The sequence below is a fragment of the Aotus nancymaae genome, unplaced genomic scaffold (assembly GCF_030222135.1).
Source record: "Aotus nancymaae isolate 86718 unplaced genomic scaffold, 86718_ANA_hifiasm-v0.15.2.pri h1tg000040l, whole genome shotgun sequence".
Classification (NCBI taxonomy): domain Eukaryota; kingdom Metazoa; phylum Chordata; class Mammalia; order Primates; family Aotidae; genus Aotus; species Aotus nancymaae.
In genome coordinates this window covers 93,205,543-93,224,962 of record NW_026988454.1, presented here as the reverse complement: position 1 = coordinate 93,224,962, position 19,420 = coordinate 93,205,543, and the positions used below count along the sequence as shown (strand labels likewise).

Sequence of the window (19,420 nt, the reverse complement as noted above, 5' to 3'; positions counted from 1 at the left end):
ACTAAGGCACTGGATTTTGCTGGAGCTACCTCAGACAAATTCATCTATCACATCTTCCGAAGCCTTCCCATTAATCAGGCTAACTGCAGTGACACTGTCTGTCAAAACTACCTCAGTCATTTGTTTCCAAGGCAGGAAGCATCCATACCCCTTCATACCTTAATCTAACCTCCTCCACCTCCACCCACTCTAATCTCTCCCATCTCTACCACTCCCACTTCTATGACCGCCATCTCCCCATACCCACCCCCTGAAATGTCTAGTAGGCAACTTAGTGAAGTTCTGTCACTCTCACAACCAGCCCCATCAGCAATGATTCTGTAAATATCCATGTGTCCTCAACTTCAGGTCAAATTAGTCCCTTTGACTAATTTGTAGGGGAACAGCAGCAAAGGCACCAGAACTTGTCTCATGGCTTGCCCAGCAAGGGTCAGAAGAACCATCTCATCCCTAATTTAAATGGTAAAAACATTCATTCCCTCAAATTCTCTTCCAATACAATTAATATACTTTCCCGAAAAGTCAGGAGAAGTTTAAAAGTTAGATAGATTAATGATTGTATGTGATGTTCTGTAAGTTATGATTAGTAAGCATGTTTTTAGGATATTTTTCTGCTCTCCGAAGAGACCAAATTCCAAAAGATAATTTACTTTTGTATTTTTTCACATTTTGATATAAGTTTGGAGCCATATCTGGATCTTAATTTCATTCCCCTAACGTGTTATACTAGTAGAATTTTCCGAACTATATGGAATGATAACTGCAACCCTTCTGACTGATGCTTTTTTTTTTTTTTTACAATGCAGTTTACGTCACACATTCTTTCCCTGCAAGGATTACGTAAGGAGGCATGCTGGCCTGCTAGCCCTATGTTACTTTAAGTATATGCACACACACAAAAAGGAACAAAAATAGCTGGGAATTGATTATGTTGATATTCTGAATAAAAGCAATAGTTCTAATTATATATGTCTAATTAGCCACAGCTCTTCAAGAATTGGTGCAAATGTCACAAGGTTTATAATGTCGGCATTTCATCTTCCCAAAAATGCTATTTGATGGCATAAAACCAGAAAAAACTAATGGTCCCAGAAGACAGCATGTAGATTAGACAAAGGTCACCGTGTTTTAATGAACAGTACTGTTAATTAATGAGAAAACAACTGGAACGTGAACTTTTAAGCATTGTGAATTTGTACCCCAAAAAATTAATCTTTACCTAAAACAATTTTAAGCAGATAAAAAACAAAATAAGTGCAAGAACATAATTTAAACCTCAAATGGTACACCAAACTCATATATATCAATTAAATTGCATCAGAGTTCTCAGATGTGACATATGAAGAGGCTTCTTTAATGCCTAGAAAAGAGGGTTAATGTAGATTAGTATGCTCAATATATATTGTAGATAAAATTCAGGACTAGCTCTATTATTGCCTCTTAGGCTTCTTAATTCCCTTTTCATTTAAGAAGAATAAAAAAGGTCTTCTGTGTTTTACCAAAATTCTGTGAGGACAAATGAGGAAACACTAACTCCTTAAGGGTGAGTGATAAAAATAATAGACATTGATGGCTTTGCTTTTGTAAAGAGCTATCAAAGCCAAGCTTCTAGGGGCTTCGATAAGGACAGGACCATTGTTAATAACATCATCTTTCCACTCCAGCTTTCCTCCAAATAAGTCAAGTATTCTGAATATTATTCACTGATCACTTTAGCTGCCATTTCAGTAAATAGTAAGCATTTTATTTCAACTAAAACCAAGCAAGAGAAAATGAACTGATTTATCCTGAGGTACAGCAGCAAAGGCACAGAACTTGTCTCATGGCTTACCCAGCAAGGGTCAGAAGAACCATCCCTAAATTAAATCATCTCAACTGAATGTAACAGTTTTTTGTATTTTCAATTCATATGACAATAAAACAATGGGACCTCATCCAAAGGGTGATTTAGAGCGTACCTCTAAACAAAACAGTGAGATCAGACCTAGCATCTGGATTTGAAGAAGAACACATTTCCTCTTATGAGTCTATCCCATTGTCTAGATTGCCGATAATGGCTTTTTAAATTTAAATTGTTATTGAGATAATTGTAGATTCACATGCTGTTGTAAGATATAGTAGACATATCCTGTGTATACTTTACCCAATATCCCCAAAAGGTAACATTTTTGTAAAACTGTAGTATAATATCACAACCAGGATAATAGTATTGATACAGCTCACAAATCTCATTCAGATTTCTCCAGTTTTCTCCAGTTTCACTTGAATACATTTGTGTGTGTGTGTGTGTGTGTGTGTATTAGGTCTGTACAGTTTCATCACATGCAGAGACTCGTATATCTAACACAACAGTCAAGATATTAGACAATTCTGTTCTCACAAGGATCTCTCAAGTTGTGCCTTTCTAACCACATCCACCTTCTCTTTCCCACATGCACACTCCTTCCTTTCCCCAGCCTGACACCTAGCAACCACTAATCTGTTCTCCATTTCTGAAATGTTTTTATTTCAAAAATGTTATATAAATGGAATAATATAGTGTATAACTTTTTAAGACTGTCTTTTTTTGCACTTAACATCATTCCCTGGCAATTCATTTATGTTACTCTGCATATCAATAGTTCATTCATTTTTATGATTGAGTAGCATTCCATGGTATGGAGGCACCATAGCTTGTTTAGTCATTCTCATAGTGAAGGACATCTCACATCTCAGCTGTTTTTAGGTTTTGGCCATTATGAATAATTCTGCTATGAACATTCATGTACAGGCTTTTGTACAAACATATGTTTTCATGTCTCTGACATGAATGCCTAAGAGTATAATTGCTGAGTCATATGGTAACTGTATGTCCAGTTTCATAAGAAACGACCATACTGTTTTTCAGAGGGACTACACTGTTTTGCATTCCCACCAGCAGTGTTTGAATGGTCCAGCTTCTCTGCATCCTCCCTAGCATTTTGTGTTGTAACTATTTTTTGCCACTATTTTCTGTTTTAGCCGTTCTGCTAGCTGTGTAGTGATATCATTGTGATCTAATTTGCATTTCCCTGATGGCTAATGATGTCAAATATCTTTTTACGTGCTTCTTTGCCATATGGGTAACCTCTTTTATGTATGTCCTCTTTTATGAATATTCTGTTTATATCTTTGCCAATTTTCTAATTGAGTTTTTGTTTTTTTACTGTTGAGTTTTAAGGTTTCTTTACATATTTTAGATATTTGTCCTTTGTCAGATATGTGGTTTACAAACATTTTCTCCCAGCCTATAGCTTGTCTTTTCATCCTTAGTACCTAGGCTCTCACAGAGTAAGTTTTTTCTTTTGATGGAGTCCAATTTATTAATTTTTCCTTTTCTAACTTTTGCTTTTGATGTCAAGATTAAGAACTCTTTGCTTAGTTCAAATCCCGAAAATGTCTTCATCTTTTTTTACTAAAAAGTTATATTTAATTTTTAAACCCATAGTCTATTTTGAAATGGTTTTCATATAAGGTAGGAAATAATTAAGGTCCACTTTTTTTACTATAGATGTCTGATTTTTCCAGCATCATTCATTGAGGGCTCTTCTTCCTCCATTGAGTTGCTTTTGCACTTAAAAAAAAAATCAATTGAGCATATTTGTGTGGGTCTTGTTCTGAATTCTCTACTCTGCCCACTGTTCTGTATGTCTATCCCTCCACCAATACCACACTCTTGATTACTGGAGCTATATAGTAGGCCTTAATATCAGGTAAAGTGGTTGCTCTAGCTTTATCTTCTTTGTCAGCATTGTTTTAGCTATTCCAGGTCCTGTGTATTTTCATATAAATTTTAAAATAAATTTGTATCTACAAAAAAAAAAAAAAACCTTGCTTAGATTTTTAGGAATTTTATTAGACCTGTACCTGTAGATCAGTTTGGGAAGAATTGACATCTTTATTATGTTGGGTCTTCTAATTCATAAACATGGTATTTCTCCTCACTTATTTAGGTCTTCTCTGATTTCTTTCATCTGCATTTTGTAATTCTCAATGCACATAAACTGCATTTTTCTAAGTGTATCGTTAAGTATTATTTTGATTTGAAATTGTTATAAATAATATCATGTTTCTAATTTTTGTTTCCACATGCTCATTGTTAGTATAAAGAAATATGAGTAATTTATTACATTGATCATATATCATGCAACCTTAGTGAACTCATTCGTTTCAAGAGTGTCTTCATAGATTCCTTGGGATTTCTCTATAGTCAATCATGTAGTTTGCCAATAGATCATTTTATGTTTACCTTTCTAAACTGCATGTCTTTTTTTCTTTTATTTGGCTTATTGCAGCAACTATTAATATAACTTACAATACTATGCTAAATAAGAATGATGAAAGTAGACATCTTGGTTGTTCTTAATTTTAGGGAAAAGCATTCAGTCTTCCACTATTAAGTATGATGTTAGTTGTTTTGTAAATACTATTTATCAAATTAAGCTGTTAAACCTCTTTTCCTAACTTGCTGAGAGTTTTTTTTTTTTCTTATCATAAATGGGTGTTGGATTTTGTCAAATGCTATTTCTTCAACAATTGATATGGTTTTGTGATTTTTTTCTTTAGTTTTTTTAGGTAATGTATTATTTTGATTGATTTCAACCATTGAACTAGCCTTACATACCTGGAATAAATCCTACTTACATATATATTGACTGATTCAGTTTGTTAATATTTTGTTGAGGATTTTTATATCTAAGTTTATTATAGATATTGGCATGTAGTTTTTGTTTTGCTTTGTTTTATTGTCTTTGTCTGGTTTTGGTGTGAGGATAATACCTCATAAAATGATTGAGAAAACTTTTTCTCCTCTATTTTTTGGGAGAAATTATGTGAAAATAGTATATTCTTATTTAAATGTCTGGTTGATTTTGCCAGTGAAACCATTTGGCCTAGACATTTCTGTTTGGAGAGATTTTAAACTATGAGTTCAATTTCTTTAGAGGTTATAGGGCTACTTAGATTGCCTGTTTCTTCTTTGTTGAGTTTTGGTGGATTGTAGTTTTCAAGAATTTGGTCCATTACTTCTAAGTTATCAAGTGCATAAGGTTACTCATAGTACTCCTTCATTTCTTCAGTGGCTGTAGCATCTGCAGTGATTCCCCTATTACATTCCTGACATTGGGGATTTTTGTCAGCTCTCAAGAAAGAGATTTATCAATTTTGTTGATTTTTCTCAACCACTTTTTTGTTTCATGGATTTTCTATATTGTTTTCCACTTTTCAATTTCATTAATTTACGCTCTTTTCTATATTATTTCCTTCTGTCTGCTGCCTTTAGGTTTATTCTATGCTGCTTTTTCTAATTTCTTGAGGTAAGAACTTAGATTATTAATATGAGAACTTTTTCATCTACAGTGTAAGCATTTAGTGCTATAAATAAATTTTTCTCTCAGTATTGCTTTTACTGATTCCTACATATTTTGTTATGTCATTTTTATTTTCATTCAGTTCAATGTATCTTTTTAATTTTTTGAGACTTCCTCTTTGACCATTGGATTACTGAGAAGAATATTGATTAATTTCCACATGTTTAGAGATTTGCTTATTGTCTTTCTGTTACTGACTTCTGGTTTTATTCCATTGTGGCTTGAGAACACACTCTGTCTGATTTTATTCTTTTAAACTTGTTGAAATTTGTTTATGACCCAGTATATAATCTATCTTAATAAATATGCCATGGGTGCTTTTTAAAAATGTGTATTCTGCTAATGTTGGGTGGAATGTCTTATATCCGTCAGATCCTGTAGGTTGAATGTGTTGTTCAAATAGTTTATATACTTGTTAATTTTCTTTCTGGTAGTTCTATTCCCATAGTTCTGAGCATGGATAGGGTGGGGTGATAAAGTCCCCAAATATGACTTAAGATGTGTCTATTTTTCCTTTCACCCCCATTAGTTTTGCTTTATAAATTTTGAGACTCTCTTGTCATTTTTCCCTCACCTCCTTAAAAAAAAAAAAAGCAGCAAGCAATATTTCTGAACAGTAGGCCTTGAATAAAGAACTTGTAAATGTAATTTATCCTGCCTCACTGCAACATAAAAATAGTGCAGTGACCTTGGCATACCTAAGAACAATGGGCATATATCTGTCATCCCTTAAGATCAATGGGCATATTGGTGTCATCTGTTTCCACGAAGAAGAAAAATTACTACATGGTAGTGTCCGGGGGCTCAGGCCACATTTGGGATTTTCTTGGGATCCCTCATAATATGAATCCTCACAACTGGAGTGCCAAATGTCCTGGCATAAATAGGAATTAGGAGCAGGGATAAAAAGTGGACCTGCCATTCAACCTAGGTTGGGCACAGGCACAACTACATGGGCATTTTAGGCCTGAGTATGTTTTCTGTATCTGAAAAGATGTGCTGGATTAAAAACAAATGATCTGGCACTTTAGATACCTTAATAAACGGACAGATTCATCTACCCAGATATGCATTCAAAACCAAAACAAAACAAAACCCTGGGATTATTGATGAGTGTATGTTGACCCTAGTTTCGGTTATCTGTGTGTAAGGTCATCTTTGAAGGTTTATCCTATAAGTAATTTTGAATAACTGTGAGTAAGCGGTGATGATATTAGATATTTATTTCCCATGATAAGAAATACTGTGGATTACTTAGTATCGTACAAATAAAAGAAGGATAGAATGATATAACTCTACTAGGCATTTCAAAAGTGCAGTATATCATCACATGCTCTAACTAAAGAAACAGACATTTGCCTGAAATTTGCAACAAAAATGCCACTTTTATAAATTTGGTAACAGTTTTTATCCTGAGAGTAGAATGGGAAAGTGGGGAGTAGGTTTAAACTTTTATTTTCTCTGCTTTATATTTCTGTGATGTTTGGAAGTTTTAATAAAGATCATATATCACTTTTATAATTAAGCTGTTATAATAAAAATCTATATTGTTCTACATTATAAATGTTGAATCAACACTTGTTTTAAAACAAGAAAGGTAAATACTTTTTAAAGGAAAAACAATTTTGATAAATTAAATGCCCGTCTTTTTAGGAAGAAACAACAAGGTGACTGTGCTAAGCTTGCTCCAGAGATGCTTTTTTTTTTTAACAAATTCCATTTGGTTTTTCATTCTATCACCGACTGTTTAATGAGCTACTTTAGCTGACCTTTCCCCATGGTTAACTCACAACTCTTCCTAAATAATCTCAGTCATTTTCCTGGAACAGGTGTTGTTTTCTAGGCAGCTCTCGCCAAAGGGCAGCATAATAATTAACAAGCTTCAGATCCAGAGGATTCAGGGTCTCATTTCTGGCAAAGGATATACATGTCTCACACTGTAATGCTTTTGAAACTTACTGTTTTATAAGGAGATTTTGACACTGTAACAAAAGAACTAAGTGTACTTCTAAATATTTGCTTCTTTTTCTCTGAGAACAACTCTTGAAGATTTAGAGATTATGTCACTCCTTGCAGCAAAATGAAGCTCTTTTTTCTGTAAAACTTGCCATTATATTTCAGGATCCGCTATTTTATTTCAGATATTTCACATGTTACTGGGTAGCTAAAGTCAGCTACACTATAAATTCCAGACAAGACAGATTCATTATTCAGCCTGCACACTTACTATTGAAACTGACTCCCAAATTTGTGAATTAGTGACTTGAAAAGAAATAGCATTCCGTGATAGGAAATGCCAACAACATGAGGTTCAAATGCTCTCCAGATTTAGTTTGATTTGGAGAAAGGAAATATTCTTAATGTTAGATATTAACAACTAGATCCTTTAGACAAAGTGCCTAAATATCCAGAAGCATTCATAGAGCTTCTTACTGTACTTTGCTCCATAATGCTTCTCTCTGATATGTCTTATCTGATATTTCAGGAGTTCGTGATGATTGTCGTCTTTGGTTTGGAGTTCATCATTCGAATCTGGTCTGCGGGTTGCTGTTGTCGGTATAGAGGATGGCAAGGAAGACTGAGGTTTGCTCGAAAGCCCTTCTGTGTTATAGGTGAATATCAGAGTCTCAGCTACCTGGACTGATGACACTAGCATCCTTTTCTTCTATCTCCTGTTTTGCAATATTTGATTAATATTAAAAGCTAACATCCATGGAGTATTTATCATGGACCAGGCACTTTTGTGTTTTGAAAAAGTCGACTCATTTAATCCTTTACAGCATTATGAGGTAGATATTTTTATTATCCCCATTTTACAGTTGAAGAATTTGAGGCAAAGAGAGGCTGAGTTAGTTGCTGAATGTCATACAGCTACTAAGTGGTAGAGCTGGAATTTTAGCCAGGCAATTTGGCTCTAGAACACCAACTTATATCAATTGACTTATATGGAAATATATGGTACTCCAGTGTTGCCCTGATTTAGGGGAGCATTGATTTCAGTGAATATAAAAAACGTTTTTTGCTCTACAATATGACACCAGGTTATGCTTTAGATCAGCTGGAATAGATAGCCATACATTGGTACTGGTAATGCATATCAATTAACATTCTTCAAGAATGATTATAAGTATGGTTTACTTAATGCACTGGCAACTTTAGACTGAACGAAGTGTTCTACACTCTGAAATATGAGTCCCCCACCCTCCAACCCAAAATCCCCAAATACATAGCACATCTCGGCACCTCCCTAGCTGCTGTAGTGTCTGAGAGACATCATTCACCTGGGTTCCAGCTTGAAATTATACTTCCCAATGAAGAGGCCATAGAACATTCTGGAATTAAGATCTAACATTTCTCAGTAATATTTAAAAGTATTGTAAAATTGAGAAGTCTATATATAAAAGCTATTACTATTATTATTTAGCAGCTAAATTTGGTTTTCTTGCTTTTTAGTCTTTATTACTTCTTAGGCAGTCATTCAAACCCAAATACTAAAAATTCTTGATGAGGCTTATTTATTTCAACTATTTTCAACCTGAAAAAAGTAGGTTTTTAATTTACAAAATAGTTTAGACTATCTTCTTCAGCTACCACAGGTTTTCCTTTTTGTTTTAGGAGTCAGGAGTTACTGAGTAATCTTCTTAGTTTCCTCCCTTACTTCTGTTCCCTACTGTGGGGGCATAATGGATTCAAGGAAGAAAGTGTATCCCCATCCGTGGGCACTGTTAAGAAGACTCCTTTATTCCATACTTCTTTCATAGTATGCACATTTCAAAAGTCTTCATTTATTAAACCGGAATTTATGGAAATTTGGTTGTGGGTGAGGCACTAGTTTTACAATAGTGAATCTAGTGCAATTCTAAGTTAAATCTATCTTAAAATAGATTTGGCCCTCATGAATGCAGTCTGTTTGTCCAGCTGTCTATCTTCTCCAATAATAGGCTTTACTTCTTTTTGGAAGCTGTTATGCTAAGGTATGGAGGAAAGTAGGTGGTAACTCCCAGCCTTGAAGGTTCTTAAAGCCCCAAGGCATATTAGTGAAGGCATTAGATTTTTCTCCCTGGAGATATATTTTTCTCTCTGAATTCTCTACTTAGGCAGCATTACGAAGGACTGTAACTTGATGTGAAACTACTGCACAACAAGTACTTTCTGTCCCATAAGGGGCCCAAACAAGACAATTCACAAGGCAGATGGTTAGCCAAGATTCACTCAACTTCTACAGGATAAGGTCAGTTCATGGATGACTGGAAAGATGTTTCATTCCAGATTTTAAAACCAATTAAAAACTGGTTTTGTTCCAATTCAGAAGCAATGCCAATGTATCTCTGGCCTCCATACTAAACAGAAGGTTTTTTCCCAAATGTCTGTTGCCTTTTGATAACTGTTTTCAGTTATGGATACATCAACACATCTTAGTCCTTTAGTCTTTCTCTTCCTTTCTCAGGTCCTTGCAGGTCTTGATATATTATGTAGTTCTAAAAATAATGTTATGTTATCTATATTCTTATTTGCCTTTGGACCTAGCAATAGTGACCTTAAAAATTTAGTATGAGTCCTGGCACAGTCACTCCTGCCTGTAATCCCACCCCTTTGGAAGGCCAAGGAAGGCAGATCACTTGAGCCTAGGAGTTTGAGACCAGCCTGGGATGAAAAGACCCTGTCTCTACAAAAATTGAAAAATTAGCCAGGCGTGGCAGCATGCACCTGAAGTCCCAACTACTCAGAAGACGGAGACTGGAGAATCACTTGAGCCCAGGAGCTCGAGGCTGCAGTGAGGCATGTTCCTGCCACTACATTCCAGCCTGAGTAACAGAGTAAGACCCTGTCTCAAAAAAAAACTAGTATGACATGGTTTAGGCATAATTGCAGTTTTGTTAGCCCATCAGCCCTTTTCTTTATTTAGATATTTTACCTCTAGTAAATTAATTGCTTTGGAAGAAAATTTCATGGATAAATACATAATGAATCCCATTAGAACAAGGTCTAGATTTGTACTTACAGTTAGGATACCTATGAATTTTTTTTAGTCTTTTATTAAATGTACATGTTTGATCCAAGGTCCAGCTGAACAGATGTTATAGTGAAGCACATTCAAACATGGCTTATCAGCATGAGGTCAGTAAAATTTAACCTACACAGAAGAATCTAACATCACCTTCCTGAAGGCAGCAAGCTGTACCAGATAACTGTTGAGACTATTTCTAGGCCTGTTCAACAGGTTCATAAAAATGCTTGATGTAACTTGTAAAATAGTCAAGTGAACACTGTAGTCCCCTTGTTCAAGCTGATTTACTGTGACAAAATGAAAAAAGGAATAGCATCTCTCATCTGTTCATGATAACTGTTCTGAATGAGTGTTTGGAAATGTAGCTAAAACCTCTCAAAACTTCATGTATTTGTAAGATTTGATTACTCTGAACATGCCAAGTATACACCCAAATGTTTTTAGAAGTCTTTTCTTGATTCAAGAAAAGAACATAGAAAAGATTGTGGTAGACTGGCTGTGCCTTCAACCTGAGAAGTGCTTTCTGTAAGCACACCAATGTTTTTCTTTCCAGTTCGAAACAGACTAAAGCTGCTACTATGGTCAGCTAACAAGCCTTATATAGTATTGCACCCTATTGACAAAGGCTCAATTGATAGAGGTTTTATAGGCTAATTCCTGAAGATTTTAGCATGTCTCCTTCTGGACTGCCCACCCTCCTTACCCTTGTACTCTAGCCAGAACAAAGAGCATTTCAAAAGCTCATTGATTTCATAAATCATAAAATCATTACATATTTGTGTTTGGGAAACATATTTTAAATAATTGTAATATAAGGGAAGAAAAAATCTATTTAATGTTTTTAAGTTTGGTACTTTCTCTCATTACTACTGTATATTGATTTATCTCTACTTGATTTTGAGAGTTTGCTTTGAAAATTGGTAAAATCTTATCTAGAATATAAAATTCTTCCTTATATATATGTGTTCAATTTTAATCTCTCCCCTAAGACTCTTCTGTCATAATAACATTTCTATAGCTATGAGCAATAATTGCTGCATTGCTGATTTGGATAGTCTAGTGTATTTTGGAATGACCATCCAAGCTACCCTTCATTTACCTGGGCTGGCTGCTTTATGATTTCTCTATGTGCAAACACAAATCACTCACCCAGTAACATCAGCATAAAGAATTTGTGAATAACCTCTAAGACTGATTTCATAGTCATCCTTTTTCTAGCTTTCATTACTGACCTACCCGAAAATTGCAAATAGTGCCAAAGGCTGATACTCGGATCACAATAATGAGCCTGATGTGTCAGGAATCCAACAAATTACTTCTCACAGTGGCTTTTTAGGTTCCTTGATGATGCTTTTCAAAGGCAGATACAACAGGGCCATATTTTTCAGTTTTGCAGGAAGTCTCAATGAAGCAGAAAATACCAGCCTGTTATTAGTCTTCAGTCTATATTTGATGCTAAGTGTAATTTGATTTCTTGTTGTGATTTCAACAGTTTCTTTTCAGTGTAATTATTTTCACAAGAGGACAAAAGATGCATAAAATAAATTTTTATTTTATCCTACTTGGATAAAATAAAATTAAAGCCTTTATTAAAATAAACCACATTGCTGAGGCTACTCTAATATATCTATGATTTCATCTCATTAAAAGACAAGTTGCTAATGTGTTCAAAAGTTATATCACAGATTACAAAACTGCCACTGGGTTCTAAATTGATTTGAGACATCATTTTTCTATTTCTCTACCTTCTCCATCTTTTGTTCTAAGAGACTCTTGAGTGACATTATTTTCTATACCTTCTACTCTCTTCCTCTTTAGTAGAAATTATTATTTCACTTATTTCCTGTTAGTCATATACTCTTCTGTGACTTTTTACTTCTAAGTGTTCAGACTCTCTCAGTGCACATAGATTCCTTCCATGTGATTAATTGGACCATCTGAAGACAATTCAAACCGGTTGGATTGACTGATCACAAAACATTAAAACCATTTCAATCCCTCTAGTTAATAATAGCTGATATTTATTGAGAACTACTATATATTAGGTACTGCTCTAAGCACTTTATAAATATGGTCTTATTTAATTCTACATAAGTACTATAATGTCACATTTTATTTATTTATTTTTATTTTATTTTGTTTTATTTTTTGAGACAGAGTCTCCGTCACCCAGGCTGGAGTACAGTGGCAAGTCTCAGGTCACTGCAACCTCCACCTCCTGGGTTCAAGCCATTCTCATGCCTCAGCCTCCTGAGTAGCTGGGACTACAGGCACATGCCATCACACCCAGCTAATTTTTGCATTTTTCATAGAGATAGGATTTCACCATGTTGGCTGGGTGGTCTCGAACTCCTGGCCTCAAGTGATCTACCCACCTCGGCCTCCGAAAATGCTGGTATTACAGGTGTAAGCCACCATGCCTGGTCTTTATAAGTAAGAAGTAAGACAAGACTTAAGAAATATGCCCAAAGTTTATAAGTAAGTAAGATAAGACTTAAGAAATATGCCCAAAGTTAAGAAAGAACCTAGATTTATTTCTCATGATTTCACTCTAGTAAAGTATACATACCCAACTGGTAAATTTCCTTTACTGTTTATTAGCATTTTAAAATTAAATTTAGGCCAGGCGCAGTGGCTCGCACCTGCAATCCCCGAACTTTGGGAGGCTGAGGCGGGTGGATCACCTGAGGTCAGGAGTTTGAGACCAGCCTGACTAACATGGAGAAACTCCATTTCTACTAAAAATACAAAAATTAGCTGGGCATGGTGGCATACAACTGTAATTCCAGCTACTTGGGAGACTGAGGCAGGAGAATCACTTGAACCTAGGAGGCAGAGATTGTGGTGAGCTGAGATCGCACCATTGTACTCTAGCCTGGGCAACAAGAGCAAAACTCCATCTCAAAAAATAATAATAATAATAATTTAATTAAACCTTGTCTATTGTCATCCACTTATAAACAAAAGAACATGATACCGTTATGCTTATCATTAGTAATTCAAATCATAAAATCATTGAATATGAAAAGCCAGGCTTTATAGAACATTAATTGCAGTATCAGCCTTTATTATTTTAACTAAATTATGTTACTTATTGCTGCTCTCTAACCTGAAGGTGAAATTAGGGTCTAAAATAGACTTACTTGCCTGTATCAAACTTGCGTATGCTCTTGAGTAGATGTTATCATGAGGCTCCCTGGGTGGTTCCAAATTGGAGACATCTCAAGAGCAAGTAACATTACTTTTAGGAATACCTTCAAATGTTTGTAAACATTAATAAACTATTGATAATTTAGGTAATTGTTGACTTGGTATACAAATCTGAAAGTTGAACTTCTGAGGTAGCTTGCTTAGCTGATATGATTGGACCATATGAAGAAAATTTATTTCCTAAGAGGCAAATGAATAAAGACTATTTTCCACTTTTTCTACAAACTTTAGTAGAGCACTATAATATGCTGTGTTAACATTCTGTACTATCACAAGTAACATAAGAAAATTCAATCACAGAGTATTTATTATGTGCCAAACAGAATCTTAGGTACAAAGGATACAAAAGTGACTAAAACACGGTCCCTGCCTGTAAGAATAGAATCTCCTGTGCCCTTAGAGAATGTCAAAACTGAAAGGAGGTATACTATAATTATGGTATTACAGAGCAAAGGTGATGGAAATTGAAGTAGTTCTGGAAAGAAGGCTATTGAATATCATGAGTGACTGTATAAAACAAAGGAGCAAAGGATTACCCCCAGGTTTGAGATTATGTTTGAGTCATCCATCAAACATTTATACAATTTCTACCATGTCCAAGCATGCTTATTGATGTTGGAGGGGCTGTATGGCACCAAATGGACAAGGTCTTTCTTCTTGTAGAGCTAATATGTTCATGGACAAAGAAAACAATATACAAATATGTTTTTGAAAAACAAGATGATATCAACTACAGATAACCACAATGAAGAAAATAAAAGAGAGAGAGTAGAGGCTATCTTAGCTTGGGTGGTCTGAGAAAGTCTAAATAGTTGACACTTGAGTTGACCTGAATATTAAGAAGAAGCCAACCATGAGAAGGTGTAGGCCCAGATCTTTCCAGGCCGGGGAATTGTAATTGCAAGGATTATTCACACTTGATAAGCTTGGGTTGTACAAGGTGGAGATGTAAGGTATTGTGGCTGGAGCTCAATGAGCAGTGGGGAGAATAGTAGAAGGTGATGGAGAGACAGGCAGAGGTCGCACCCTGAAGGCCATGTAGGCTCTGCTACCCTGAATCAAGGTGGCGTCTTAAGACAGGTCACCAGGCAAAGGTCCAACAGGTTGCTGGCAGCCCTAATGTGAATACTATTCAGGTTATGAACAAGAACATTAATCAGGCACCAAAAAGTATGGTTGTTTAATGCCCTGGGTTCTTTAGTTATCTATGCCTGTTGGAACTTCATATCAGCAGTTTACAAATTATTACCCATTCTGAAAAATATAAACATAAGTTTATAAGGAAATAATGTTCTGAATTTTCTGTGTTTCTATATTTCTGCCCTTATAAACATAAAATTTTACATTTTTTTAAAAAAAATGTTATTTTCTATGAGGAAGTGGAATTGAAATGTGATGGAAACTATTTTACAGCCCCAGTGGTAAGTATCGCCAATAAGCAATTCCTAAGAGCCTCCTTGCCAAAGGACTCTATTCCATACTGTTAGTTATGATGATTGCAGTGCAGAATTATTTCATTAAAGATTGTTTATTTCTTTTGAGAAATTGTTCCTTTTTGCCTTGAGATGTTATCTGAAACTGTATGATCAATAAGAAGCATTAAACTGTCACTATGGGGTAAATTTTCAAAGTGGTGCCTGCAATTTGCCAGTATGAGTCCCATTAACTTCAGTGGAAGTCCTGCAGTTAAGCCACTGCACATGGCTTTGAAAATGTTCTATGGTTTGTCTTTGTGGTGCCTTTTTTATTTTCAATAAATATCATGGAGCAACTCAGTGCATAGTTGATTGCAGCATTTAAGATGTGGATAATGTACTGTGCAGGAGGAGGCTTTTAAAATTAGATTTTAAAGTTTCATTTCTATTAAGAGTCACAACAACAATATAAATACATCTTTAAGTCTTCAAAGAGCACCTTTCTATAAAGGAATTTGGAGCTCAGTTAGAATATAGAGCTTACAAAGCAGCACTATGTCCCTCTGAGACATTGTTTATCTCACTCTATAGACAGAAAAGTCGAGGCACTGTGAAGTGGGGCTGCTTTGTCCTTAGCCCATGAATCAGCAGTAAAGCTAGGAATAGCATGCTGGCCTCCCAATAGCTCATTGCTCTAAAGCACTGCCTCTTGTTAGAGTCAAATATAATTATAGTATAATCCATTTAATCTACATGTGGAAAAATAATGAAGGAGCAGGAAAAATGAATTTATTAACAGATCACTGGGAAACCATATTACATAGATTAGCATCTGTCTTTTCAGGATCCAAATTTTCAGCATGCTCTAGGTGATGTCTGAGGCCATGAAAGCAATTATTCTAATTCCACTGGCCAGAACTGGCAAAGAATCTTATTTTCCTTACTTTGAAACATAAGTAAAGGGGTTCTACTTGAAAACGAATAAGCCATGTGATGAGATTCAATTTCTGTCCCCAGATCTCCCTCCTTCCAGGGGCCATTATCTAAAGTTTAAAAGAAAACAGATCAGGCACAGTGGTTCATGCCTGTAATCCCCGCACTTTAAAGGGAGACCAGGGTAGGAGGATCACTTGAGCCCAAGAGTTCAGAATCATTAATCTGGGCAACATAATGAGACCCCATCTCTATTAAAAAAAAAAAATTGCTGGGTGTGGTGGTAAATACTGGTAGTCCCAGCTACTCAGGAGGCTGATGGGGGAAGATAACTTCAGCCCAGGAGTTCAATGGTCCAGTGAGCTATGACTGTACCACCGTTCTATAACCTGGACAACAGAGGAAGACAGACAGACAGAAAGAAAGAAAGAAAGAGAGAGAGAGAGAGGAAGAAAGGAAGAGAGGGAGGGAGGGAGGGAGGAAGAGGGAAGGGGGAGGGAGAGAGGAAGCGGGGAAGGAGAGAGGGAAAGAAAGGAAAGGAAAGGAAATAGATGTAAGTATTATAAAAGATGTTCAACCTTTTATTTTGGAATAACTTTTTTTTTTATTGTATTTGGGCTGTGGGGTACATGTGCACGTCCTGCATCCTGCAGGATTGTTGCATAGGTACATACATGACACTTCAGTTTGCTGTCTCCATCCCCACCTCCTCCCCGCCGCCGTTGCCTATATCAGGCATTTCTTCCAGTGTTATCCCTCCCCCTCCTTCCCACCTCCACACTGTCCACCCCCCCCCCACTCCCCCGCAACCTAGCCCTGTGAGCTTTGTTCCCTTCCCTGTGCCCAAGTGTTCTTATTGTTCATCACTCACCTATGAGTGAAAACATGTGGTGTTTGGTTTTCTGTTCTTGTGTCAGTTTGCTGAGAATGATGGTTTCTAGGTTCATCCATGTCTCTACAAAGGACATGAACTCATTGTTTTTTATAGCTGCATAGTATTCCATGGTGTATATGTTCCACATTTATTTTGTCCAGTCTATCATTGATGGGCATTTGGGTTGGTTCCACATCTTTGCTATTGTACACAGGGCTGCAATGAACATACACGTGCATGTGTCTTTATACTAGAACGATTTATAGTTCTTTAGGTGTATACCCAGTAATGGGATTGCCGGGTCAAATGGAATTTCTATTTCTAGATCCTTGAGGCATCGCCACACTGTCTTCCATAATGTTGAACTAACTTACACTCCCACCAACAGTGTAAAAGTGTTCCTATTTCTCCACATCCTCTCCAGCATCTGTTGTCTCCAGATTTTTTAATGATCGCCATTCTAATTAGTGTGAGATGGTATCTCAATGTGGTTTTGATTTGCATTTCTCTAATGAACAATGATGATGAGCATTTTTTCATATGTTTGTTGGCCACGTATTTGTCTTCTTTTGAAAAGTGTCTGTTCATATCCTTCGCCCACTTTTGAATGGGTTTGTTTTTTTCCTGTAAATTTGCTTTAGTTCTTTGCAGATTCTGGATATTAGCACTTTGTCTCATGGGTAGATTGTGAAAATTTGTTGCCCATTCTGTTGGTTACCAGTTTACTCTAATGATTATTTTGCTGTGCAGAAGTGCTTAAGTTTAATTAGGTCCCATTTGTCTATTTTGGCTTTGTTTCCATTGCTTTTGGTGTTTTAGTCATGAAGTCCTTGCCTATGCCTATGTCCTAAATGGTTTTGCCTAGGTTTTCTTCTAGGGTTTTCATGGTGTTAGGCCTTATGTTTAAATCTTTAATCCATCTGGAGTTAATTTTAGTATAAGGTGTAAGGAAGGAGTCCAGTTTCAGCTTCCTGCATATGGCTAGCCAGTTTTCCCAACACCATTTTTTAAACAGGAGTCCTGTCCCCATTGCTTGTTTTTGTCTGGTTTGTCAAAGATCAGATGGTTGTAGATGTGTGGCATTGCTTCCAAGGCCTCTGTTCTGTTCCATTGGTCTGTATTTCTGTTTTGGTACCAGTACCATGCTGTTTTGATTACTGTAGCCTTGTAGTATAGTTTGAAGTCAGGTAGCATGATGCCTCCAGCTTTGTTCTTTTTGCTTAGGATTGTCTTGGCTATGTGGGCTCTCTTTTAGTTCCATATGAAGTTTTAAGTGGTTTTTTCTAGTTCTGTGAAGAAGGTCAATGGTAGCTTGATGGACAGCATTGAATTTATAAATTACTTTGGGCAGTATGGCCATTTTCAAAATATTGATTCTTCCTAACCATGAGCATGAAATGTTTTTCCATCTGTTTGTGTCCTTTCTCATTTCCTTGAGCAATGGTTTGTAGTTCTCCTTGAAGAGATCTTTTACCTCCTTTGTTAGTTGTATTCCTAGGTATTTTATTCTCTTTGTAGCAGTTGTAAATGGGAGTTTGCTCATGATTTGGCTCTCTGTCTATTATTGGTGTATAGGAATGCTTGTGATAGCTGCACATTGATTTTGTATCCTGAGACTTTGCTGAAGTTGCTTATCAGCTTAAGGAGGTTTTGGGCTGAGACGATGGCATCTTCTAAATATATGATCATGTCATCTGCAAATACGAACAATTTGACTTCTTCTTTTCCTAATTGAATGCCCTCTATTTCTTTTTCTTGCCTGATTGCTCTGGCTAGAACTTCCAATACTACATTGAATAGGAGTGGTGAGAGAGGGCGTCCTTGTCTAGTGCCAGTTTTTAAAGGGAATGCTTCTAATTTTTGCCCATTCAGTATGATATTGGCTGTAGGTTTGTCGTAAATAGCTTTTATTGTTTTGAGATACATTCCATCAATATCTAGTTTATTGAGAGTTTTTAGCATAAAGGTCTGTTGAATTTTGTCAGTGGCCTTCTCTGCATCTATTGAGATAATCATGTGGTTTTTGTCTTTGGTTCTGTTTATGTGGTGAATTACATTTATAGATTTGTGTATGTTGAACTAGCCTTGCATCCCTGGGATGAAGCCTACATGATCATGGTGGATAAGCTTTTTGATGTGCTGTTAGATTTGGTTTGCCAGTATTTTATTGAAGATTTTTGCATAACTTTAGACTTACTTAGAAGTTGCAAAAATAGTACAGAATTTCCATGTTTAAATGTACTCTTTACCAAGCTTTCCACAAAATATTTTACCTATCAAAACCAGGATATGAATACATACTATTAACTATAGTCCTTATTTGAATGTCACCAGTTTTTACGTGCATTCAATTTTTATATACACTCCTATCAAATTTTTCTCATGCATGTATGCATTAAACCACCACCACAATGAAGATACAGAACTTTTCCATCACCCTAAATAAACTTAGAATAATGTACTTTGTATTATTCCTTTACAGGTACTCCCTCTCTTCAATCTTAACCCTAGAGAACCACTAATCTGTTCTGTTTCACTATAATTTTGTCATTTTTATAATGTTATATAAATGAACTTGTAAAATAGTAATCTT

At 35.8% G+C, this 19,420-nt stretch overlaps 1 protein-coding gene across 2 annotated transcripts in view; it reads left to right on the top strand.

The window, feature by feature from the left end:
• KCNQ5 (potassium voltage-gated channel subfamily Q member 5) overlaps nucleotides 1-19,420 on the top strand; it is a 584,724-nt gene that overhangs the window by 398,179 nt on the left and 167,125 nt on the right. For both annotated transcript variants that reach the window (XM_012471828.3, XM_012471827.3), the window contains exon 3: nucleotides 7,873-7,999. In XM_012471828.3, coding sequence (XP_012327251.1) covers nucleotides 7,873-7,999 — 127 coding nt within the window. The remainder of the gene's footprint in view (nucleotides 1-7,872; nucleotides 8,000-19,420) is intronic.